Source organism: Urocitellus parryii, chromosome 7 (genome assembly GCF_045843805.1).
Source record: "Urocitellus parryii isolate mUroPar1 chromosome 7, mUroPar1.hap1, whole genome shotgun sequence".
Taxonomy (NCBI): Eukaryota; Metazoa; Chordata; class Mammalia; order Rodentia; family Sciuridae; genus Urocitellus; species Urocitellus parryii.
Window position 1 is genome coordinate 182,928,660 of NC_135537.1, and position 24,041 is coordinate 182,952,700.

At 56.6% G+C, this 24,041-nt stretch overlaps 3 protein-coding genes across 4 annotated transcripts; 2 read left to right on the forward strand and 1 right to left on the reverse strand.

Moving 5' to 3' along the window:
• Nucleotides 1–1,303: 1,303 nt before the first annotated feature.
• On the reverse strand, nt 1,304–4,082 carry Arl16 (ARF like GTPase 16). Its single transcript, XM_077800922.1, has 5 exons — nt 3,677–4,082; nt 3,550–3,607; nt 3,076–3,189; nt 2,367–2,482; nt 1,304–2,220 (listed from the first exon to the last, which is right to left on the reverse strand). Exons 1-5 carry the CDS (start codon nt 4,051–4,053, stop codon nt 2,049–2,051), a joined length of 837 nt encoding a protein of 278 aa, XP_077657048.1. The 5' UTR covers nt 4,054–4,082; the 3' UTR covers nt 1,304–2,048.
• On the forward strand, nt 4,005–19,531 carry Hgs (hepatocyte growth factor-regulated tyrosine kinase substrate). 2 transcript variants are annotated; one of them, XM_026410803.2, is made up of 22 exons: nt 4,005–4,088; nt 5,318–5,402; nt 5,708–5,783; nt 6,239–6,331; nt 7,844–7,967; nt 8,635–8,687; nt 9,275–9,343; nt 10,192–10,316; nt 12,698–12,776; nt 12,847–12,945; nt 13,108–13,203; nt 13,942–13,980; nt 14,055–14,198; nt 14,294–14,353; nt 14,907–15,114; nt 15,520–15,692; nt 15,770–15,910; nt 16,013–16,187; nt 18,078–18,211; nt 18,288–18,407; nt 18,528–18,614; nt 18,920–19,531. In XM_026410803.2, exons 1-22 carry the CDS (start codon nt 4,052–4,054, stop codon nt 19,028–19,030), a joined length of 2,328 nt encoding a protein of 775 aa, XP_026266588.1. In that variant the 5' UTR covers nt 4,005–4,051; the 3' UTR covers nt 19,031–19,531. The 2 variants fall into 2 exon arrangements, with proteins under 2 accessions (XP_026266588.1, XP_026266587.1); XM_026410802.2 differs by having other exon boundaries at nt 14,904–15,114; nt 18,920–19,529.
• Nucleotides 19,532–20,095: 564 nt separating this feature from the next.
• On the forward strand, nt 20,096–23,570 carry Mrpl12 (mitochondrial ribosomal protein L12). The gene is made up of 5 exons (XM_026410806.2): nt 20,096–20,225; nt 20,667–20,853; nt 21,241–21,324; nt 22,898–23,035; nt 23,176–23,570. The coding sequence occupies exons 1-5, from the start codon at nt 20,152–20,154 to the stop codon at nt 23,290–23,292; spliced, it is 600 nt and encodes a 199-aa protein (XP_026266591.1). The 5' UTR covers nt 20,096–20,151; the 3' UTR covers nt 23,293–23,570.
• The last annotated feature ends 471 nt before the right edge of the window (nt 23,571–24,041 follow it).

Below are 24,041 nucleotides of genomic sequence, written 5' to 3' on the forward strand. Positions count from 1 at the left end.
CTGCAGAGAACACAGGTCCTGTGGGGACTATTCATGAGCTCCTTGGCCGACCTCCTGGCCCCAGCCTGTTTCTAAAATGCTGCTGCAAAACCCATGTTGAGCCTAAGTGAGAGCTATGGGTTGGTACCGTGAGGGTCTGGAAGGACTGAGGGGCCTCTGGCCACAGGGGCTGCCTGGGGGAGGCCAGAACTCACCACTAGTGCTCCCACCACATCGAGGATCCTCACACCCTCGGCTAAAGAATGGACAAATTTCACTTTGAAGAGATTCCTCTAATACTTGGTGATTTTAACTAGGCTTTGCCTAAGTCCTGTGAACCCAACTTGGACTCCATTAGTTTTTGATGCTATAAGGAAATACCTCAGGCAGACTACTTAAGAAGAGGTTCATTCATAAAACTGTTCTGGAGACTTTAAGGGCATGATACTGGCACCAGCTCAGTATGGTGAGGTCCTCTGGGAAGTGTCACATGGCAGATGAAAATATAGCTATCTTCTGCCAGGATCTGCCATCATGGCCCACAGCATGAGAACCCAAAGTATGGCCCTGAATACTTTAAGGATCAGATCTCACCAAGTTGCTGAGGTTGGTTTCAAATTTGTGATCCTCTTGCCTCTGCCTTCTGAGTCACTGAGATTACCCTACCTGGTCATAGCCCTTCATCTGAATAATGATCTCTCTCCAACAGAGTGAACAACTGGAATTGTGCAGAGGCTGAGGCCCCCATCTGTTCCCATGGCTTTACCAAGGAGGAGACGGCAGGTCCCTGGGTTCCTTCTGTGGCTACAGGGGTTTGAAGAATTAGCAGACAAAGCCATTTTTATAAAACTCACAACCTCACTCAGAATGAGTTTTATCCAATTACTGTAGGTAGAGTGGTGGACCCCAAAGGTATGGCCAGGTCATAGACCCGGAACAAGCAAACATGACCTTATTTGGAAAAAGGTTCTTTGCAGGTGGCTTATGTATCATCCCACATTTCCAATTACAGACATCGTAAAGAAGAGAGAACACTGACCCAGGAGAGGAAGACAGAGGGGGAGTCCACAACCAACCCACAGAAGGCCAAGGACTGCAGCAGTACTAGAGAAAAGAGGAAAGGAATTGGCACTGCCCTCAGCACTTCAGAAGGAACCAGTTGACACCTTTACTTTGGACTTGTGGCCTCCAAACCGTGAGAACAAATTTCTGTGGCTTAAGCTCCAGTTGGTAGTCATTTGTTTTTGTTTTTTTTTTTTTTAAATTTTTTTTAAGGAGAGAGTGAGAGAGGAGAGAGAGAGAGAGAGAGAGAGAGAGAGAGAGAGAGAGAGAATTTTTAATATTTATTTTTTAGTTCTCGGCGGACACAACATCTTTGTTGGTATGTGGTGCTGAGGATCGAACCCGGGCCGCACGCATGCCAGGCGAGCGCGCTACCGCTTGAGCCACATCCCCAGCCCAGTCATTTGTTTTAAGAAGCCTCAGAACACACGGACACACCAATCAGCACAGTAAGCATTCTCACACAAGCTGGCTTGGCTGAGGTGACAGGACACCAAGACCCCAGGCCTCCATCCCCTCCTTGCCTCCTGCCTAGGAAAAAACCTATGCTTGCTCTGGGCACCTCAGAGCAATAGCCACCTGCTGAACAAATGAACCAAGCTCGTTTCTGACTTGGGCTCACTTCATCCACCATGCCGTGCGGTCTTAAGGGACACGGTCGGGGGTGAGAAACTAGAAGCCTGGAGCTTCTACTGCAGACAAGAGTCTAGGTCTCAGTGGCACTATGCAGTCCAAATACCCTGGGGCAAGCAGATTTCCTGGTGGCAGGAAAATGTGTCACAGCACCATCCAGGACAGCAGCAGGGCAGTCCTCTTCTCCCAGCCGTGGACACAGTCTTTTCTTCCAGTCGTCAAGAGCTTCTAGTTTTGTGTGCCTCAGCTGACCCACTGCTGCATCTCCACATAGAGCCCTATCGTGCGAGGCTCCTTGTTGAACCCATAAGAACATTCCAGTGGAGGCCCAACAATGCCATCCTCTGCCTCCGGCACAATTCTCCACCCTATGGTCACCTGTTGCTTCGGTGCTCATCCTGGAGCCAGTGCAACACCTTGGCCAACCCAGTGCCTTTCCGGGCGCTGATTTCCAACGTGGTAATGTTCTGCTTGGCACAAGCAATGATGTCTGGGAGCCTGATTAGTGACTTAATCTCCTCAATGGTCATGTAACAGGGAAGGTCGCTGAAGTTAAAGAATTGCCTTGTTAGAATGATGGCTGCCAAAAACCTGCCTGTCCCCCAGGTGCACCTCTTCACTAACAAACATGCACTAAGGCAGCTACTCCATGGGACCCGCACCATGTTCCCTCTCAGCAAGTAAACCCGTACATTTTATTGAAGAGTATCAGGACTGATGCTTCTGCAAGTTGTTCTGAAGAAAGGAGACCCAAGAGCTGTACACAGGATGCAGAGAGTTGGGTGGGGTTGGAAGCATCCATCATGAACTGGGGAAGAAGGAAAGCACAGTCACACCCTGCTTTGAAGACATTTGTGGCCATACCTCCTCATCTGGGAATTACAGGCATACATAGAGCACCAGGACTTTTCTCCCCAGTACTGGGGATTGGGCCCAGGGCCTCAACTGTGCTAGGCAAGTGCTCTACCACTGTGCCACATCCTGTTCACCACAGTGGCTTTTAAACAGAGGGCTTTGGGAATAGGCAGAAGCAGAGGCAAATGAGCTGTAACACAGATAACTGGATGTCATTCATTTCTGTTTTTGTCTACATGGAAATCTGTATTGATGGGGTCATCAGTTCCCTATCCTGGAATTTAGGGCACAGGATGGGACCAACCAGAGAAGTGTAGAAATCAGATGTAAATGTAGAACACAGCCAGGGACAGAAAAGAGAATAGACTCGGCCTCAGCAAGCCCATCCTGTGCTCTAATGTCATTTTGGGGGCACAAACACCAGAGAGAAGATTGGTGCCCTGCTTCCTTGACTAGCACAGCCCCCTAAGAACCCAAATCCTATTCCATGCCCAGTGGGGTCAGGGACCGGAGGGCTCTAAAGAAGTTTAAAGCATGCTGACCCACCAGCAGTGAATGGCAGTTTCCGTAGTAACTGGACCAGATGGGGCCCATGCACCCCCCAAGCTCCCGGATGGTAATCTTTCTCTGGGCCACGATGTCAGTAAGGTTGGTACCCACCTGTAGGAAAAACCATCACACACGAGTAATGCAGGCGCCGTCCTGCGTGAAACCCCGATAGCAGAGCGCCAGCGTTACCCGCAGGCTCGAGGCACAGCCAGCCACCAAACTGGGAGAAGGCGCTTCTGAGGACCCGGAGCCCACAAGGGGGGTCCGCGCAGGTGGCGATGGCGACTGTGGTCCCTGGGGGGGGGGGAACGTGCCCGCCCCAAGGAGGGTCCCGACAGGCTCCGCTCATCGAGTGGGGAATCCCGAAGGCCGTCGCCAACACCGACCGCGGCTTCACTCTGCGGGGCCCGTGGGCTTTGTCAGCCGCAAAGGTGACCGGCTTCAGTCCTTCCTGCGGCGGCCGACACCTACCGTGGGCAGCGTCGGCGGGGGCTCCCCCAGGTCGCCCCGACAGTCGCGGGAGCTCAGCTGTGCGTGTGGTCAAGGAGAGGGCGGCGCCAGGCGGAGCCCCCGCCCGCCCCCACGGCGCGGAAGGATATTCTGCAGGCGTTTCACCAGCAGCGTCTTCCCGACGCCCGCGGCCCCCAGCAGCAGACACATCCAGACCCCGCGCCAGGCCACCGCGGCTCCGCACCGGACGGCGGCGGGCCCGCCTCCGCCCCGCTCCCACTGGATAGGCCTCGCCTGCGGGCTGACATTGGTTCTCGGGGTTCGCCGCCGCCGCCGCCGCGAACGCGGCCCAATCAGCGCCCAGCGCCCGCGGCCCCCGGAAGGCCTGGCCTCCTCGCGGCTCCCGGGCGCGTGCGGCGACGTGCGGGTGCGCGCGCCGGAGCAGGAAGGCGGAAGCGGAAGTGGGGGCGCGCCAGCTTGCGGAGGGGGAGCGCCCGCGGCGTCGGTCCAGAGCGGGGTCGCCATGGGGCGAGGCAGCGGCACCTTCGAGCGTCTCCTAGGTAACGAGCCCGCCCTGCGCGGCCCCCAGGGCCCGAGGGCAGCGCCCGGCTGCTCTCCCGTGGCTCCCGGCTGCGGGCTTCGGGTGTGGCCGGGCGCGTCCCTGGGCTCCAGCGAGCGCGGCGCCGCGAGGGTGGGCGCGGGGCCTGCCTTGGGTCCCCTTTCGCCAGCGCGGGGCCGACCGGGCCGAGTCTGAGTCTCGAAGTGGGTGACGGAGCCAGACCTCACGCGGGGCCCGTGATCGCATGTCGGCCCCAAGGGTGGAGCCGGTGGTGTCCTCCCGGAACCTTTCCAGGCCCGTTTGTCCGCCCGGGTTCAGGAAGGCCTTTCCGCCCCGGTGGAGGCGCCAGCTGAGCCATCCGCGCCTCCTGGAGAGAGCCAGCTTCAGAAGGGAACGTGTTTAATGTGCATGGTCCTTTCTCCTGCTGAAAACGCTCTGTGTCTGGGGACAGGCGCCCGGGTGTTGTCACGATCGGCTCCTGGCTGCCTCCTTCTGAAGCTTGCTTTTGGCGGAAACCTCAGATGGCACTTTCCTTGCCCGTGGGACAGGCAGGCCCGGCATCACATGCTTACGGGATGGTTCAGCGCTTCAAGGTTGGAATCAGAAGCTTGCTGAATCAGTCCCCAAGTGGACCCCTCTGCTGGGGAAGGTGATGCGGTAGTTGAGTGGTAGCTCCTCAGAGAGCCTTTGTCCGAGGCCACGCGGATGTGGAGAGAAGAGGTGTCAGCTGTAGAGTCCTTGGGAGTCAGTTGTGCCTTCCTCAGAGCCCTTGTAGAGGACTGGAGTTCATGTTACATGTCTCCCCCAGGCTTGTTCAGCTAATATCTAGTTGAAGGGTTAAAATACCTGAATGACAGGGATTCTGAAGGACTAAGTGAGTCTTCTGAGAAGCAGCAGAGCTTTGCATTTCAGAATGAATCCTTGCTGTGTGTGTGGCAAGCTATACCCTCTGCCTGCTTGGTTTTCTCTGTCTGCAGGAACATAGGTAGTGCCTAGCTCAGGGAGTTGTGTGGGAATTGGTTGAATCGAGTGTTTGAAATGGCACCTGATGTGTAACAAGCATGTCACAGCGTTCCATTTGCATCTTGTTTGGGAAGGATTTTCATGTGGTTTTCCATTCAGTCCAGATGTGTAAAAGGGAAGAGGCAAGTTCTCTTTTCCTTTTTGCTGAGCCTAAGGGCTGCCTAGGGAATCACAGACCAAATCCTGAATGACATCTCTTTCCCTCAGACAAAGCCACCAGCCAGCTCCTACTGGAGACCGACTGGGAGTCCATCCTACAGATCTGTGACCTGATCCGTCAGGGGGACACACAGTAAGTGATAAGAGTCTGTCCTGTAAAACGGGTGCAGCCCTGCACAACCCTGAGTGCCCACTGATCCTCCAGGATTCAGCTGACCACATGAGACGTCATGTGCGCAATCACATGGTCCACATGCTGGGAGTTCTGATGTTTTTGAACAATTAGGAGATTTTCCATGCAACGTAGGGATACTTGGTTGTGTTAATGTTTGCTTAGAGTTTCTGGGGACCAAAGCAGTAGGCAGATATCCCTAACTTTCTTACTGAAAGTGTTTCCCCCCCGCCTCTCTGTTGCTACCTATGGTCTTTTTCTTTCAGAGCAAAGTATGCTGTTAATTCCATCAAGAAGAAAGTCAATGATAAAAATCCACATGTAGCCTTGTATGCCCTGGAGGTAACTAGACCCTTGCTGCTATTCTCTGGCCTCCAGCCTTGAGGGTCCCCACCCCCAGCATCAGGCAGCCTTGTCCCCTTTCTGGGCACACAGCAACAGGTGAAGTCCTTTCTAGCCTTGAGCACAGTTGTGTGCGGTGTCACTGAGCTTGGTCACCCTGAGGGGTGACAGGGGAAGAAATGATGCTACTGGTACTCTGGCTGTAGTTGGTACATGAGTCTGAGGGTCAGCTCTCTATTTTGGTTCATGGTCGCAAGCCATGATATTGTAGGGGTCATGGTATGTGGGTTTGCTGCCTGTCTGTGAAGCTGCCACTTAGGGTTCCTGGCAGGCTGGGTGGTCTTGAGAGGCCTTTTGGAGGCCTGCATTCCCATGGGGAGGTGGGTACATCCAGGAAGAGGAGGGGACACTGCCTTGATCATTGGCCTGACCTTTCCCTTTCTTGGGGTCTGCAGGTCATGGAATCTGTGGTAAAGAACTGTGGCCAGACAGTTCATGACGAGGTAGCTAACAAGCAGACCATGGAAGAGTTGAAGGAGCTGCTGAAGGTAGGCGTCCCCAGGAACCATGAGTCAGGGTTGGGGGCAGGTCACTCCACTTTTCCTGGTGTTTATTGGGCATCTATGACAGGGACAGCACTGGGTGCAGCAGCAGGTGTGAAGCGAGCAGTGGCAGTCCCAGTACTGCTCGCGCTTAGGCTCAGACCTGGGAAGACACAAGCTCTGGATTAAAGTCCAGTCGTGTCCGGAGCACAGGGCTGACTCCTGGTTTTCTTGAGATGCCAGGGGAGGCCTGTCAGAGCCAGGGCTTGGAGCTGAGTCTTGAATGGCAGCGATGGTGGTGGCGGCGCTTTGTAAGAGCAGAAGCCTGGAGAGGAGGCTTAGGACGGCAGCCATGTGGGGATGGGCGAGATCTGAGCAGGGGAGACACAGGTGTGTAGCTGTGTCTATGGGGAGAATCAGAAGGGCAGACAGCAGTGGAAGGAGCTCCCTGGAGAGGGTGGGTTTCATACCCTCCTTTGGGAGAGAAGGGGAAGTTTTTCAGACCTCTGGGAGGTTGTCCCCAGGCCCACCTGTAGGGATTGTGATGTGGATAGTGATGCAGAGTGGGGGTGATATGGCTGCTGTTTGAGGCGAAAGGACATCCCACCAAGGTAAGGCTGCTCCTCCTCTGCTGTGACCCAGGGCCTGGCCTTGTCTCATAGGAGACCCCATCCTGGACCCATGCTTCCCAGAGCTCACCTGCATGTCCACACTGACAGCTGGGCTTTTGTGAGGCCGTTACTGTACCTTGGCCAGTTTCTTATGTGGTCCTGGTTGGAGGAGAGGAGGTGTCCTCATGTGGCTGCTGTGTTCTGTTTGTACTGTGGGGGTCCTCTGCTGGTCTGCCCCTCTACTGGGGAGTCAAGGTGGTGATGGGGAGGGAGTGGCTGCTGGAGGACCAGGTTGTGGAGAGATACTTGAGTCCCAGTGTGGATGCTGTCACTGTGTCTCCTGGAAGCAGCTTTCTACCCTTTGTCCTCAGTGTCAGATGTCATAGCCTCCCTGAGAGAGCACCAGACTTGAGGCCTGGCTGTGTGCTCACTGAGTGGCGATGGTGTCTCTCTACTGTGTGTGGAGAAGTTTCCTGGGCAATGCCCGCTGCATTTCCCAGGCTATGACTGGAAGCAAGAGCAGCCTCTATCCTTGGTCCTGAGGCAATACTTCGTGGCTGGGCCTAGTTGACTCTAGCTGTTTGAGACTGTCAGGAGCCAGTGACTTCCATGGCTAGTCTGGGTCTGTGGGGAGAGGGAAGGAGACATTCAGCTCTAGGCTCTCAGACTTGGGGCATTTTAACTCCAGGGAGTCCCTTGGCTCCTTATAGGGTTTAAAGAGTCATGGCCTGAGCAAGTGTTTGCTCAGGGAACCTGGGCACAGGATGGTGCCTGTCCTGTACATCTCACCCAGACCCCCCGCCACCTCGATGCCAGTCCTGTCTGCTCAGGGCAGCTACCTCCTCTCGCTGAGACCTGTGGCGGTGCGAATATCCTAAGACCTTCCCCACTCTTCCCTGCCTTACAGAGGCAAGTGGAAGTGAACGTCCGCAACAAGATCCTATACCTGATCCAAGCCTGGGCCCATGCCTTCCGGAACGAGCCCAAGTACAAAGTGGTCCAGGACACCTACCAGATCATGAAGGTGGAGGGTGAGTTGGGGCAGGGGGATGGGATCCCGTCCAAGGCGGAAACATTGCTCTAGAAGCCACAGGGCTACCCTCCTGGGCAGAGTCAAACCAGCTGGACCCATAGATGCAGGGCAAAAGAGGATAGGCCAGTCCTCACTGAGTGGCTGACATTGGAAGCAAGGAGGATGGTGTTCTGGGGACATACCACCCCAGGATAAAAAGACAACCACATTTTGGGAAGTGATGTGGTCCTGGGGGGCAGTGCTGGATGAGTGGCCAAGGTGCCCTAGGTGCCAAGACTGGGCATAATAGGGAAACAAAAACTATTGGCTTCTGAGGCCCTGGGGTCAGAGCTCACTTGGCTACTGAAGGACAAAACGGTGACACATACCCAGAGGAGAGCTAGGCCAGGATTGGTCATGGCCCTGTGTATGGCAGCAAGTCACTGGTGGGGTTCAGGTTGGGCTGTGGCTGCTGAGGTGTGTCAGGGCCCCTCGTCTGCATCGCTCTGGCTGTTGTGGCCCTGGAGAGCGGGGCAGTGGTTTGAGAATGCATGTAGAGGTGTGGGCTCAGGGTTCTGAGGGCTCTGGGCGTCTTCTGGTGGTTCTGTCTGAAGAAACGGATGTCAGGGGTCAGAAAGCAGCTGAATCAGGGTGGGACCTGAAGGTGACTCAGTCTCCTTTCTCAGGACACGTTTTCCCGGAGTTCAAGGAAAGTGATGCCATGTTTGCTGCCGAGAGAGTGAGTCCTGGGCGGGGCATGGCCAGGGCTTGGAGTTGGGGAAGCGGGCAGGGGCTCGGCCAGGCAGGGAAGGCCTCCCCGTCTTGTTTGGGCGTGGGTGGGCCAGAGCTGGGAATATAGGCATTCCTTGAGGACAAGATGTGGCTGTGACTCTGCAAGATGAGGTGGGGACGGGGCTGCATTCATGGTGTCATTGGAATGTAGCTGTTGGGTACTTAACATAAATGCGCAGGGCACAGGATGAGCTCAGTGGGAGAGTGCTCCCTTCCATGCACAAAGCCCTGGTACCACCTCCAGCTCTGCAGAGAAGAAGAGAAAACATATTAGGAGAGCTGGAAACCTGTGGGAAGTGTCACTGCCATACCTTTGGCAAAGAAAGAAGTCCAACTGGGGGCTTCCCATCTGAAGCAGCTCAGCCCTGGGCCCTATGGCTCGGGCCACTAGGAGGGGTCAGACTGGTGCAGCTGCTCTGGCCACACAGATCTTTTGTTCCTTTTCCTGTCCGTGGGACCTGGGGGAAGGCTCTGCCACCTCTGGGAGCTTGGTGGGGACTGGGGGTGTGGTCCTAAGTTTTGCTGTCCCCATAGGCACCTGATTGGGTGGACGCTGAGGAATGCCACCGGTGCAGAGTGCAATTTGGGGTGGTGACCCGCAAGGTGAGTGCCTGCCCTAAGGGGTAAAGGGGCCCTGTGGCCGAGCCCCTGCTAACTTCTCACATAGCCAGACAGACATCAGGTCACCTTTCATCACTGAAGCCACTGCCCCATTGTGACAGTCCTGTCCTTTCTGCTGAAATGTGGTGGTTTTGGCAACCATGTAGTAGATGGTCAGTGCCCTCAGCCAAAGTTGGCCTTATAGAAGGCTTAGGCCTGGAGCCACAGACCTGGCCAGGGCTGAGTGACTGACTCAGTGCTTCAGGTGACAGCCCATGTGCACTCTGCTACGTGAGGCTGTGTTCTCCCTTCCCACAAGACCCCTGAGGCTGGCCTGAGGGGTGCAGAGGTCTGAGGAGCCATCCTGGAGCAACATGCTGCACTCAGAGCTCGTGTTCCTCAGGATCCCTGCACCCTTTCTGTTGACCTTTGTGATTTTTTTTTTTTTAACTCAGAGGCACTTGGCCACATCCCAGCTCTATTTTGTAGTTTACTTAGGGACAGGGACTCACTGAGTTGCTTAGTGCCTCACTGTTGCTGAGGCTGGCTTTAAACTCGGGATCCTCCTGCCTCAGCCTCCCGAACCGCTGCGATGACAGGAGTGCACCACCGCTCCTGGCTGACCTTTTTTTTAATTCCCTTATATTCCCCAAACTTGTGACTCAAGTTGAGTCTCTTGAAAATGTTTCTCCAGGGGCTTCATGTCCTCCCAGGCATTTGTTTTGCTTGTCCTTATCTCTTCTCTGCTCCCAGACTGAGGCCCAGCCTCAGTGTTGTCCAGGGTGGTTCTGGCCAGTTGGTGTGGCAGATGCCCCAGCCCTATAACCAGGCCCACCCCACCCTACTCGCAGCACCACTGCCGGGCATGCGGGCAGATCTTCTGCGGCAAGTGCTCCTCCAAGTACTCCACCATCCCCAAGTTCGGCATTGAGAAGGAGGTGCGCGTTTGCGAGCCCTGCTACGAGCAGCTGAACAAGTGAGTCCCCTCATGGGCTCTGCAGGCTGCCTGCCCGCCTCTGGCTGAGTGCCCCAGCTCAAGGCCTAGGTGGACAGGGAATGCCAGCCAGAGGGCGGGAGGGGCAGGCCCTAGGCCAGGTGGGCAGGCGGGGCCCCAGAGCCGCCTGACACTACCCCAGCAGGCCAGTTGCTTATTTTTGTTTTTGGTTTATTTGTACTTTAACTTTTGGGGATAAAACTTGGAAAAGTTGCAGGTGTAGACAGAAGAACTCGGGAACAGGTGCCTTTGCCTGTGTTCCTCGGCTGTGGGCTCATGGCCAGGTCTGTGCAGCCTGTGTTCTCCCTCCCTCCCGTTGCCTGTGTGTGCACGTGTTCACATATCTGCAGTGAATTGTGGCCCACGTGTCCCTTTGTACCTAAGCGCTCCCATATGTCTCCTGAGGAGGATTTTCTCTGAGGCAGGTCAGCCTTGCTCTCAGTGGGGACATCTGACCTTGCTGTGGCACTAAACCTGCTCTGCTGAGGTGGTTCAGTTTTGCCATCACCCTGAAAGCACCACTGGTGCCCACAGAGCACACTCCATGTGTCCTTGTACCTCCCCACCCCTGACCTGGAACTTTCAGCCTCTGCCGTCCCTGACACAGATGCTTCTGCAGTGCCAGCCATCGTGGCCTGTCTCACGTCTCTGGGTCTGAGTTTACTTTCTGCTCAGGGTCTATAGGTTTTTTGTTTTGTTTTGTTTTGTTTTGTGATACTGGGGGGTTGAACCCAAGATTGTTCAACTACTGAGCTACATCCCTCCCTTTTTGTTTTGAGGCAGCATCATGCTCCATTGCCCAAGCTGGCCTTGGGCTTGGAGGCTCCTGTCTCAACTCTCCTAGTCACTAATAGGCGTGTGCTACTGTGCCTGGCCAGGACCTGCATTTTTGGCAGGAACCCCAGGAATGAAATGGAGACCCTGTCTGAGTCTGCCCCCGGTCCTGTGGACCTTGACACTTGGTGTGTTGGATCTGGAGATCGCTCCCCGTGTTTGTCGGGTTTCCGCCACTGTGACAAAATTCCTGAGGAAAAAAACCAACTTAGGGAAGATGTATTTTGGCTCAGGGTTTTAGAGATTGAGTCCATGATGGCCAGCTCCATTGTCTTGGGCTTATGTGACAGAGCAGCCTGGTAGGGAGCATGAGGTGGAGCAAAGCTGCTCACTTCATGGCAACTAGGAAGCAGAGAGAGAGAGAAAGTAATTGGGGACAGAAATCTCACCTCGGGCACACCCCAGTGATCTACTTCCTCCTCCTGGGCCTCACCTGCTAAAGTTTCCACCATCTCTGAATAGCCTGTTAAATTGTGAATCCAGCCAGACACAGTTGCACACACCTGTAATGCCTGCAACTTGGGAGGCTGAGGCAGGAAGCTCACAAATTCCAGGCTAGTAGCTCAGTGTTGGAGAACCTTGATTCAATCCCCAGCTCTGACAAAAAGGAGAAAAATGGACTCTAAATGGGTTAATCCATTGATGAGGTAAGAGCCCCTAGATCTGGTCACTGCTGCATGGGGCCCAAGCCTTCAGCACAGCAGTCTCTGGGGACAGTTCAGACCCAACCACAACACCTGAAAGCTCTGTTACCTGGTGACTGGCAAGAGCCCACATGAGCCCGACCAGTGTCCTCTACTGGAGGGCTCAGGGCTCCACACTTGTCTGACTCTGCTCACCCTTCCCTCTCCTCCCCTCTCTGGTCCACATGGACCTGCTCACTCTGGAGAGGGGTCTGCATGTGCTGTTGGAATTCTTTATCTTATTTTTAAAAAATTTTTTAGTTGCAGACAGACTCAACACCTTTACTTTATTTATTTATTTTATGTGGTGCTAAAAATTGAACCCAGTGCCTCACCCATGCAAGGCAAGCGCTGTACCACTGAGCCACAGCCCCAGCCCTTGCTGTGGGAATTCTGAATGCACTGCAAGTCTGTGGCCCTCAGCCACCACTTGCTCTGGAGAAGGTCTGCATGCTCCAGGTCGAATGCTGGAAAAGGCCTGGTCTGGCTCTGTGATCATGAAAGGTCTTGCAGCCTTTCCCAGAACCTGCTGGGGATGAGGCCTGCTGCTGGTCACAGGTAGGACACCGAGGGCAAGTTCCAGGTGTTCTGGCCAGGTGGGATTTTGAGTCACCATTTCCAGGAGAGGGACTATGGCTTACGCCTACTGGTGCCCTGTGGCTGGCTCAGGGTCCACATCTGCTCCTTGTTCCCTGGAGCATGGCCATTGGGCTACATGTGCCTGTGGGATCCCTGTCCTCACTTCATGGGAACAGTGTGTAGGAAGCTCTGGGTGGTTGACAACTTTGGTGGGGATGGGGCAGGTGTCAGTGGACGGTCACCTGTAGCATCCCATCTTGCCTCCAGGAAAGCAGAAGGAAAGTCCACCTCTACCACTGAGCTGCCCCCGGAGTACCTGACCAGCCCCCTGTCACAGCAGTCGCAGGTACCCAGTCCCCCCACAGTCCCCCCACACTCCTCCCCTGGGCCTCCCTCACCTGCCCTGCTGTCCTCAGCTACCCCCTAAGCGGGATGAGACTGCTCTGCAGGAGGAGGAGGAACTGCAGCTGGCACTGGCCCTGTCGCAGTCAGAGGCGGAGGAGAAGGAGAGGCTGGTGAGTGGTGGGAGTCAGCCTTCAGGAGGGGACCCCCAGTTTCCCTGGAGGTGCTAGGCAGTGACCCGCACTGTGCCTGGGGGCCACAGGTGTGTGCAGTGCCCACCCCTCTTGCTGTGCCTTGTGCTTGCCCAGTGACACTATTTCCCCATTCTGCTTCAGAGACAGAAGTCAACATACAGCGCACATCCCAAGGCAGATCCCACCCCGCTGGCGTCGTCGGCACCCCCAGCTGGCAGCCTGTACTCCTCGCCCGTGGTGAGTCTGCTGTGTGCCCAGCCAGGTGGCTTGATGCTGCTTATGGGAGGTGGGAGGCAGGTGGGAGGACACCAAGGGCCTGGCTGTCCTGGCTCGGGGCTTCCCTGTGGGGCTGAGGATATGAACAAAGACCCCACAGGTTAGACCCTGTCCCTTCACACGCCTGTGCACCCTCAAGCATTAAAGCCCTTGGTCATAGGGCCACCTTGCTCCTCCAGCCAAGCCTCACTCTTCATCAGGCAGGCTGCAGCAGGTCAGGGAAGTCACGTGCAAGCTTTGGGCTCTGGTGGGTCTGGGCCACAGCTGGGCCTCTGGGCCAGTAGCAACCCTACCACTGACCAGCTGTGGCGCTTCCTCCTTCCTGCTGTCGGCAGGGCCCAGGCAGTGCTGTGTGAGGGCCAAGTGGGCCGTCCCTGTTCTGGCCTGGCCCTGGGAATTCATGGGAGTGCCAGCAAGGTGCCTCTTGTGCTGCTTCTAGCAATGTTGCAAGGCCAGTGGTGGCAAGGTCAGAGCCTTTCTAAGACTTTAAGGTGGTGCCACCCCAGAGAGGAGAGGGTGGCCCTGGCGCCTGTACCACGGGGAGCCTGTGAAGCCATGGCTATCAGCACCAAGCAGGCATAGCATGGGGACTCAGGGCCAGGGCCATGTGGCACCACCCAGGCCCCTGCCTGGGTCACTTGGGAGCCGTGTGCTACTCCTCTTGACTGTGACCCCTCAGGCCTCTCTATGTCTCCCCAGAACTCATCAGCACCGATGGCTGAAGACATCGACCCTGAGGTAAGGGCCCTGCATCTCATGCTGTCCTCTCACACTTGCCAGACTATGAAAGTGACCCCTTTATTGCCATGCAGCTTGCGCGGTACCTTAACCGGAATTACTGGGAGAAGAAGCAGGAGGAGGCTCGGAAGAGCCCCACGCCATCTGCGCCTGTGCCCCTAACGGAGCCAGCCACCCAGCCTGGGGAGGGGCATGCAGCCCCTGCCAGTGTGGCTGAGGTGAGAGGCCACTCTGCACTCCTGGTGCCTGTCTCCGGGGGTTGTGTCCAGGGCAGGCTGGATGGAGGCCCCCTTAACCCTCTGGTCTCTTACAGGCTCCCCTTCCAGAGACAGATTCTCAGCCCATAACTCCCTCTAGTGGCCCCTTTAGTGAGGTAAGTTATGCCTCCCTCCAGGGCCCGGGAACACACTGCAGGGCCCATTGTAACCGGCAGTCCCAATGACAGTTCTGACCCTGCCGTGCTATGCCTATGTGGGTTCTCAGAAGAGGACCTGTCTACTCTGTGTGGACCTAACATGAACCCCATATTCTGAACAGCCCAGGCCTATCCAGAGGAGTTCCTCCCTCTCCTTGGGGCTTCTGGGCTTTGTCTGCCTTGAGTCAGACCAGGCCCGTGTTACCAGGGCAGGGGCTCCCAGCCAGCTCCAACCTGACTGTCCCTGAGCAGGTGGACAAAAGCCCAGCCTTGGGCCTCATTGCTTTGTCTGTAGACCAGGGATGCTAATGTTGCCTGCCTGGTAGAGCAGATTGGAGACCCAATTAATGGTCTGCTCCTGGCTCTGAGCACAACAGACATTGTCCAGATGCCCGTGTGCCACCTCCGCAGGGGGTTTGCTGAGGCCTTATAGACTGGCTCGTGCCCAAGGGAGGCTGGCCTAGTCAGCATCATGGCCATGCTCAGCTGTCTGCCTTGTCCCCAACAGCAGTACCAGAATGGAGGGTCAGAAGAGAGCCACGAGCAATTCCTGAAGGCCCTGCAGAATGCCGTCACCACCTTTGTCAACCGCATGAAGAGCAATCACGTGCGGGGCCGCAGCATCACCAACGACTCGGCCGTGCTGTCACTCTTCCAGTCCCTCACCAGCATGCACCCGCAGCTGCTCGAGCTGCTCAACCAGCTGGATGAGCGCAGGTGTAGGTGCCCGCGCCTTGGACCTCGGGGTTGTCAGCTCCCGGGTGGTGGGGTATCTGGAGCAGCGCTGCGTGCTCAGCCCTGTCCTCTGCTGGACATAGGACCTGCCCCAGGAGAGCTAGCGCTCCTCTCCTGTCCTTCCCTGAGGCCATGGGCTCCACCATGGGGCTGCGATGGGAAGTGGCCGCAGCGCAGTGAAGGGCTCTGCCAAGCACAGGACTGTCTGTCCCCTCCAACCCAGAAGCCCAGGGCCTGCAGCCCCTAGAGAGGTGGGCTGGGCTGTGCCTTGCTGATTGCTGAGATCAGCTGGAAATGCAGGGGCCCAGCATTTACCAGTGAAGGAGCCCATGCTGACAGGGCTGCCCCTATGCTGTAGTGGTCAGGGCCATCCTACCCTTTGCCAACAGTGTATTATGAGGGGCTACAGGACAAGCTGGCACAGATCCGTGATGCCCGGGGTGCACTGAGTGCCCTGCGTGAGGAACACCGCGAGAAGCTACGCCGGGCAGCTGAAGAGGCTGAGCGCCAGCGCCAGATCCAGCTAGCCCAGAAGCTAGAGATCATGCGGCAGAAGAAGCAGGTGCAGTGGCTGGCCCCACGTGGGGGTGGGGGGGTCCTGGGCCTGCCTGACACCCTCCCACCATGTGGCTGCCACAGGAGTATCTGGAGGTGCAGAGGCAGCTGGCCATCCAGCGCCTACAGGAGCAGGAGAAGGAGCGGCAGATGCGCCTGGAGCAGCAGAAGCAGACTGTCCAGATGCGTGCCCAGATGCCTGCCTTCCCCCTGCCCTATGCCCAGGCATGTGCCACCCCACCTGCCCCCTGCCCTATACCCATGCACATCTGCCCCCACCCCCGCTGGTTGAGGCCCTCTCTCACTGCATGTCTTCTTTGTCCCCAGCTCCAGGCCATGCCCACAGCCGGGGGCGTGCTCTACCAACCTTCGGGCCCGACCAGCTTCCCTGGCACCTTCAGTCCAGCAGGCTCAGTGGAGGGTTCCCCCATGCACAGCGTGTACATGAGCCAGGCAGCCCCAGCTGCCAGCCCTTACCCCAGCATGCCTGGCACCACGGCAGGTACCCACAGGGCAGAGGTGGCCCCAGACCATAGCTTTTTTTTTGGTTTTATTTTAGCCCAACTTAAACAGAAAGTTGAGAGAATGATACAAATAATTTTTTAGATTTCCTAAACATGAACATTTTCTCGTCTGCTTTTTCCTTCCTCCGCATGTGCACGCCCTCAGTTGCTTTGACAGTAAGGGGCAGGCGATACCTTCACCCAGACATGTTTACTGACACTAGGGCATGCGCTCACAGGCTGGGAGGGCATTACAGAAGGTGCTAGTGACAACTCACTGCATGTAAGCCCTGTACGGCTCCTCCGGGACATTCATCCCTCAGCCATGGGCTGTTTGGCTCTGGCCTGTGAGCAGACTGCACCATGCAGGTGTGTTCTGCCTGAAGGTGCTCTGGGCCGCACTTCTGGCATGGAGGGAGCTGTCAGGTGGGGGACACAGTGTGTTGCTTTGTCCCAGCATGGCTGCTTGACGCCTCTGGATGCATCTCTGCAGACAGTGCCTATTCCTCTGTCGTCAGCAGGTGTCTGAGGAGGGAGATGAACATCTGCAGATATCTGTACTCCTTAATCTTTTTGCCTCACCTCAGTAGTTCTTGCTAAATTTTGCCTGAATGTATGATTGCTTGTTTGAGACAAGGTCTTGTTGTGCTACGTGGCCTGGCCACAAACTCCTGGGCTCAAGCGATCCTCCTGCCACAGCCTCTGAGTATGTGGGACTGCAGGTGTCCGTCACAGTGGCTCTTTTTGACCTTTGGCAGACAGTGCCTAATTGTGCTGTTGACTTTCCAGTGGAAGGAGGGGCTTTTCCCTCTCCATTCCTGTTCTTTATGTCAGATGGGTTCACTCGCTCCTCCTTCAGAAGACAATCCTTCATTATCACTGTTGGTTTTGCTCACACCAGCTTGGGTGGTCTGTGGAAGCCCTGGGCTGGCTCCTATGACTTTGACCGAGGCAGGTCAACTCGATACTCTGCTTGACCTGTCCATTCTTGGACAGCCTGCTTCCTTCTAGTGGAGAGTGGCCTTTACAAGCCATGGTCTGGCTTCTGGGTGTGCTTCTGCTTCTCAGTCCTGTTGGTTGATGAACTTGGAAGTGTGTGTGCCGTGTGGCATGTGAACACGTACTCATGCCGCACAGAGACCAGAAGCTTATCCCAGTGTCCCCCGTCCAACAGTGTGGGGTTTCTTCTTTGTTTTCAACATAGTTATCTATTTGCTTGTTCCCATGATACACAGAAGGCTGGACTGCAGTTTATCTGTAGTTCCTGTTGTCTGTGACCTGAGGTCAAGGTGTCAAGGTTCTGGGCTCAATGCTCTAGGATCAGCTCCCCCTACCTCCTGCAGTGTGACTGTCTCTCATTTCAAATACAGTCTGGCTCATTTATTTAATTCTATTTTTGAACCATCTCCCATCCTTGTTGGCTTTATTGTCCTCTTTTGAAAATATGAAGATAATGAAGTTCTAAAAAATCACAACAAAAAATCTTAGAGCCAGGCACAGTAACACATACCTGTAATCCCAGCCACTCAAGAGGCTGAGGCAGGAGGATCGCAAGTTCAAAGCCAGCCTGGGCAACTTTGTGAGACCCTGTCTCAAAAAGTGAAAAGGAGCTGGGCAATCTCAGTGTAATCTCAGTGACTTGGGAGGCCAAGGCAGGAGGACTGCAAGTTCAAGACGAGCCTCAGCAATTTAGCAAGGTCCAAAGCAACTTAGAAAGACCCTGTCTCAAAAAAAAAAAAAAGCTGGGGATGTGGCTCAGTGGTGAAGCGCCCCTGGGTTCAATCTCCAGTATCCCCATCCAAAAAAGAAAGAAAACCTCAGAAAAGGGAGTCCAGCCTCCCTGCCCTCGCCACTCCTCAGAAGCAGCTCATCTATCTTATTTGTCACAGATCCTAGCATGGTGAGTGCCTACATGTACCCGGCAGGGGCCCCCGGGGCACAGGCAGCCCCCCAGGCCCAGGCGGGGCCCACTGCGAGTCCAGCCTACTCATCCTACCAGCCCACTCCCACCCCAGGCTACCAGGTATGTGACAAGACTGCTCCCCTCCCAGCTGGGCCCAGGTCCTGCCCGTTCCCCATTGCACCACTTCCTTCCACAGAACGTGGCCTCCCAGGCCCCGCAGAGCCTCCCAGCCATCTCCCAGCCTCCACAGCCAGGCACCATGGGCTACATGGGAAGCCAGTCGGTGTCCATGGGCTACCAGCCATACAACATGCAGGTATGGTGCCCTGGGCAGGACGCTCCTGGTGTTGGGCTTTTGATTGCTGCAAGCCAAGAGGCCCAACATCTGGGCACAGTGCTACTCTCCCAGTGTCTGGCTTCATCTTACTCTCCACAGAATCTTATGACCACCCTCCCCAGCCAAGATGCATCCCTGCCACCCCAGCAGCCCTACATCGCAGGACAGCAGCCTGTGTACCAGCAGGTGAGCCCTTCCCTGTCCACCTCCCCTGTGTTGCCTGATGGGTTAGGGATGAGAGCCTGACTGCTGTAGGGCCATCCTATGCTGCAGTCCCGTGCGGAGACAAGGTCATGCTTAGGGTCCCTCTCGTCAGACACGTAAAAGCCAAGGAGACAGGTTCACATGTAGACAGCAGACCCTTGGAGCTGTGTGAAAGCTGGAGCTCTGGGGCTCCATGCACCATGCTGACGGCTTCTGCAGTCCACCTTGTGCTGCAGTGCAGCCCCTGGTAAGTGTGACTCGGGTCTCTCTCCTCTCCTGCCCCACAGATGGCGCCCTCGGGTGGCCCTCCCCAGCAGCAGCCCCCTGTGGCTCAGCAGCCCCCTGCACAGGGGCCTCCTGCACAGGGCAGTGAGGCCCAGCTCATCTCCTTCGACTGACCCTGGGCTGGAGATTCAGACCATCCACAGTAACACTACAGTTCAACCGAAACCACCTGTGTCTAACTAGCTGTCTCCCTTGCTTCGTGTGACCCTTCTAGCCCCAGTCCTCGTCCCTGCCCTCAGCCCAGGCTTCTGCCACTGGCTCCCAGCTTTGGTCCTGTCTTGGTCTCTGACTTCTTTCCCCAGGGCTGGGCCTCGGGGACGGGAGGGGGTAGGAAAAGGACCTTCCTCGGGAGTCCTCAGCTCTGTGTGTTGGAACCTGCAAGAGGTGGCTGGAGTGGGGACCCTTAGCCCTGATGCAGCCCGCTCTGGTCTCTCTCTGAGCTGGCAGTGAGCTATCCAGGCCTGGTCCCCCACTTCTCAGCAGGGTGAGGGGTTCAGGCTCTCTGGCTTCTCTGCTTTTCAGCTGTCCTCCAACGCAGAACAGAAAATAAAATATATTTCAAAAAGTACTTGCTGTTTGGTGGCCAACATTCGCTGGCTCAGCCCCAGTGGCAGCTGGGCAGTGATTCCGTGTGCTTACTGTGGCTATAGCAAAATTCCTGAGGCCGGACAGTTAGTAACAACAATTTATTTCTTACGGTTCTGGAAATTGGGAGGCCTTAGCCTTACTGTAGGTAGGGACTCTGGGGCGCCCCAACGGCGCAGGGCATCACGTGGCAGGGGCATTCAACAGGTGCTGAAGCGGCGACCCCCTCGGGAGGAGCCCTTATGCCTCCTTTCTGGAGGTCCCACCTTCAACGCCAAAGCGGAAGTGGGGCTAACAAGCTGGGTTTTGGTTCCGGCGCAGGAGCTGCGGCCCGCTGTGGTTGGGCTCTGAGGCGAGTCTCATGCGGCGTCCCTTACCTCTCGGAAGACCCCGGCGGTCAGGCACGGGATCCTGGAGATCGCAGCACGATTCTCCCGGTCCCCTGCGGGGGGGGAAAAGTGGCAGCCTGCGCCTGCGCGGCGCAGCGCGCCGCCTTGTGGGTAATCTCGGGGCCGCCGAGGCTAGAGTGGCCCGGCCCAGCTCGAATGCCTGGAGGCCTCTGTGCTAGAGCGGCCGCCCAGCTCGCCTGCTCGTGGCTAGAGCGTCGCCTCCGCGCAGAGCCGCGTGTGACCTTCCCGCTCCCAGAGCGATGTTACCGGCGGCCGCCCGCCGCCTGTGGGGGCCGCCCCTCGGGCTTCGGGCCTCCGCGCTCTGTCTCGCCAGGTATTGCAGGGCCCTGGGCGCCATCACTGGGCCGGACGGTGGGGCCGATCGGGCAAGGGGACGGTGGGCGCGCGGCCACCCTCCTGGGCCTGGCCGCGGGGTCCGCTCGGCCCTAGGCGACCTTGGCGTCCCGGTCCCCAGGGTGCAGTCAGTGTGGGTGGCGGCCGGCCGCGGGCCCACGTTCAGGAAGGGTTCTTGTAACGAAATGCCTGGGCCAGGTGACGGAGTTTGCTCGCCCAGAAGCCCGCCGTTCCGGGTGGAGTCACTGCACAAAATAACTGGGGCTCCCCAGAGGAACCCGAGGTGGCCCGGAAGCCACCCACCCCTGGCTGGGCCCAAGGATCGAGGTGGTCTCCCGTCCCGGTGTTGGAGGACCTGCTTGCATGTCTTTGCGCACCCCCTTCCCTTCCCGGGCTGACGCTGTTTGCATGGGGCGACTAGACCACAGGTGCCAGGTGTCTGTGCCGTGCGACAGATGAGGAGCAGCAGCCACCGAAGGGGTGAGGCGCTGGCGGGGGCACCCCTGGATAACGCCCCCAAGGAGTACCCGCCCAAGATCCAGCAACTCGTCCAGGACATCGCCAGCCTCACGCTCCTGGAGATCTCAGACCTCAATGAACTCCTGAAGGTAACCGGGAGACTCAGCTCAGACCACAGACTCATGAGGCCAGGGGCTGCCCTGTCTCTGGTCTCTTTTGGGAGTTTGGTAAATTGTCACCACAAGTGTGCTTCCCAGCCGGCCATGTTAGCATATTCCTCTAACCCCACCTACTCCTGAGGTGAGTGGATCTCAAGTTCAAGGCCAGGCTGGGCAACTTAGCAAGACCTTGTCTTAAATTTTTAAAAAGGGCTGGGGGTGTGGCTCAGTGATAGAGCGCTTGTCTAGCATGTGCAGGGCTCTGGGCTCAATCCCCAGAGGTGCTTCCCCAGGTCCAAGGACTAAGCTAGGCTTTCCCCCCATTAGTACAATTGGAGTGTAACAGCCATCTACTGAGACTGTTCTCTGTCCCCACAGAAAACCTTGAAGATCCAGGATGTCGGCCTCATGCCGACTGGTGGCATGATACCTGGGGCTCTCCCTGCTGCAGCAGCCCCTGAGGTAAGGCCAGGCCAGGTTCTGGACAGAAAAGCCTTCTGTATGCGCAGCTCACCTCCTGTCTCATACTATGTGGCACAGTTCTCTTGTCCTATCTCGGGTCCTGTAGCTGCCATCCCCTGTGCCCTACACCTCTGCAGGTTCCCACTGTGGGCTTCCCTGCACACCCAGGGACTTCCCTGCCAAGAATATTTCTGTCACTTGGTAAAATGGGGCAAGTGCTATGGAAAAAACTAGGGAAGAAGTTTATAAAATTTCAAGGAAGTCCTTGATTAGGAGGGAACATCACGGAAAATTGAAGGGAGTTAAAGAAAAGGTCCAAGCATTCCTGGAGATCAAAAACCTCAATGAACTCCTGAAGGTAAGGGGGAGACTCAGCTCAGATGACAGATTGGTGAGGCCTGGGGGCCGCCTTGTCTTGGTCTCTTTTGGGAGATTGGTAAATTGTCACAAGTGTGCTTCCCAGCCCGCCATGTTGGCATATTCCTCTAACCCCACCTACTCCAGAGGAGAGGCCAGATAGGAGGGCTCCCAGGCAAAAGCATGACTTTCTGTCCGAGTGGGAGCTAGAGGGGGCAAAGGGCAGGTAACAGGCTGCTCTGTCCCCTGGGCAGCTGGGAGCAAGTTTGTATTTCTGAAAGGAGCCCAAACCCAGCCTTTGATGGCTGGCTCAGGGATAAGCCTCTTTCATCTGGGTCCCTACCCTCAGGTCCCTTGGTCTGCACCAGGCCAGGTCCTACAGAACACCCCACACTCAGGATGGGTGGTGATTCCACGGGGCCGTCCTCACACTCCCACCTCAGACCTGGGGAGTGTCTTAAAGGCTTGTTAGCTGGAGGTCCAGGTGGTAGTGGAGCACCTGCCTGGCATGCTGGCGACCCTGGGTTCCATCTACAACACTTGTGAACACCCAGAAGGCTGCCAGATTCAGGCCCGACACCTAAAGCAAGGGTAGGATTGTCATATAATCCATTGTCCAAACTGGAGTACTTTTGAGATTGGACAGAGTGCTGTTGATGACCTGGCAGCAGGCCCAAATTAGGGCATCTCACACTGTGGTGCTCATGGTGGCCCTGGCTATTTGTGTGTCACCTCAGGAACACCATTGCCCATCTGCCCCATAGTCTTGCTGGGTGAAGGTTGAGGTCAATGCAGTCAGCTCATCATCGGCACCTGCCCCTGCATGACTGAGGACGGGCTGGTACTACTTCCCTGGAACCTTGCCACATCCACAGTGCAGTTTGGTGTTGCTCACCCTGTCTCAGGAGGAGGATTTTTACGGGATGTGGGGTTCTGCCGGCCTGTTAGGCAGGCTTCAGAGTGGCCCATAGGGAATGGAGGGTTTCTAGGTGAAGGAGCCAGGTCTGAACCCTGACTAGCCTGTGCTGGAGGAAATGCATCGGTTGGTCACAAGACCCCCCGAGGCAGTCTACTCACGACTCAGACTTTGCTGGGGCTGGAAGCTGGCAATGTGCCAGTCCTCGCTCACCTGCACTTCCCATGGGGTAGCCAGGAGAAGCTGCTCCACCTTCACCCCGTCCTTTCTTACCTTGCCTGCTTTCTTCTGCTTCCTAAGGTAGCAGAGGAGGAAGATCTTCCGAAACAGAAAGAGCGGACACATTTCACTGTCCGCTTGACAGAGGCAAAGCCGGTAGACAAAGTGAAACTGATCAAAGAGATCAAGAACTACATCCAGGGCATAAACCTCGTCCAGGTGGGCTTCCTGTGCCTGAACCCTCTTCCCTGGGACCAGCATAAGCTGACAGTTATCTGGGGTGGTCCCTTCCAACATGGGCTTGGGTATGGTGGCATAGGGCTCACGAATCTCTTGACTTTGCTGTCTGTCTCTGGCAGGCCAAGAAGCTGGTGGAGTCCCTGCCTCAGGAAATCAAAGCTAACGTCGCCAAAGCTGAGGCAGAGAAGATAAAGGCGGCCCTGGAAGCCGTGGGCGGCACGGTGGTTCTGGAATAGCCCCACCTCTGAGGACTTATGGACTGGGGTCCCTGGGACCCGGCGAGGCCCTGCCTGCCCTCTCCACCCCCAGCACCAGGCTCCCAGATGGAGATTCCAGGGGGCTGGAGTTACTGGCCCTAGTGGCAGTCTGTCTCGGGGGGGGACAAGATGGACCTGCTGTGGTGGGGGGAGGGAAGCCACTGCCTGTGCAGAGCACAAGAGGCCACCTCAGAAGGTACGGGGTTACAGGAGTTCTTCTGGTGGCTGCTGAGAAAAATACACTGTTGAGGCTTGGGTGTGCGGAGTAGTGTGCCCAGGGTGGGTGGTACGAAGGGCCCCTGGGTGGTGTGGTTGGAACTTTGCCAGGACTGGTCCTTCCCCTTCGCCCCTCCACTCAGCTCCCCTGTGTGCAGAGGCCTGGCCAAGCTAGGAACAGGGGCTGCTGTTGGACGGGCCTGGCCCACCCTCTGGCTGCAGGCCCCTTAGTGCCTCTGCTGTGTAGCTGGCTGTAATGGCCAGGGGCCTTGCTCTGAGGACCCTTGGCCTCCTTTTCTCAGACAATCCCATGTTCAGCAAGACTGGGAGAGGGACAGTGAGTGTCCTTCTCTGGCCCTAGATAGGCTGACTTCCACTTCCTGTGAGCAAGAGGCTGTAGGATTGTAGAGCGCCCCCTTTGGGGAACATAGTGTAAGGCAAGGGGCCCCTGGGAGGCACACCCAGCTCTGCCCACTTGGTGGGAGTGCCTGACAGGCCCTGTCCAGCCTACC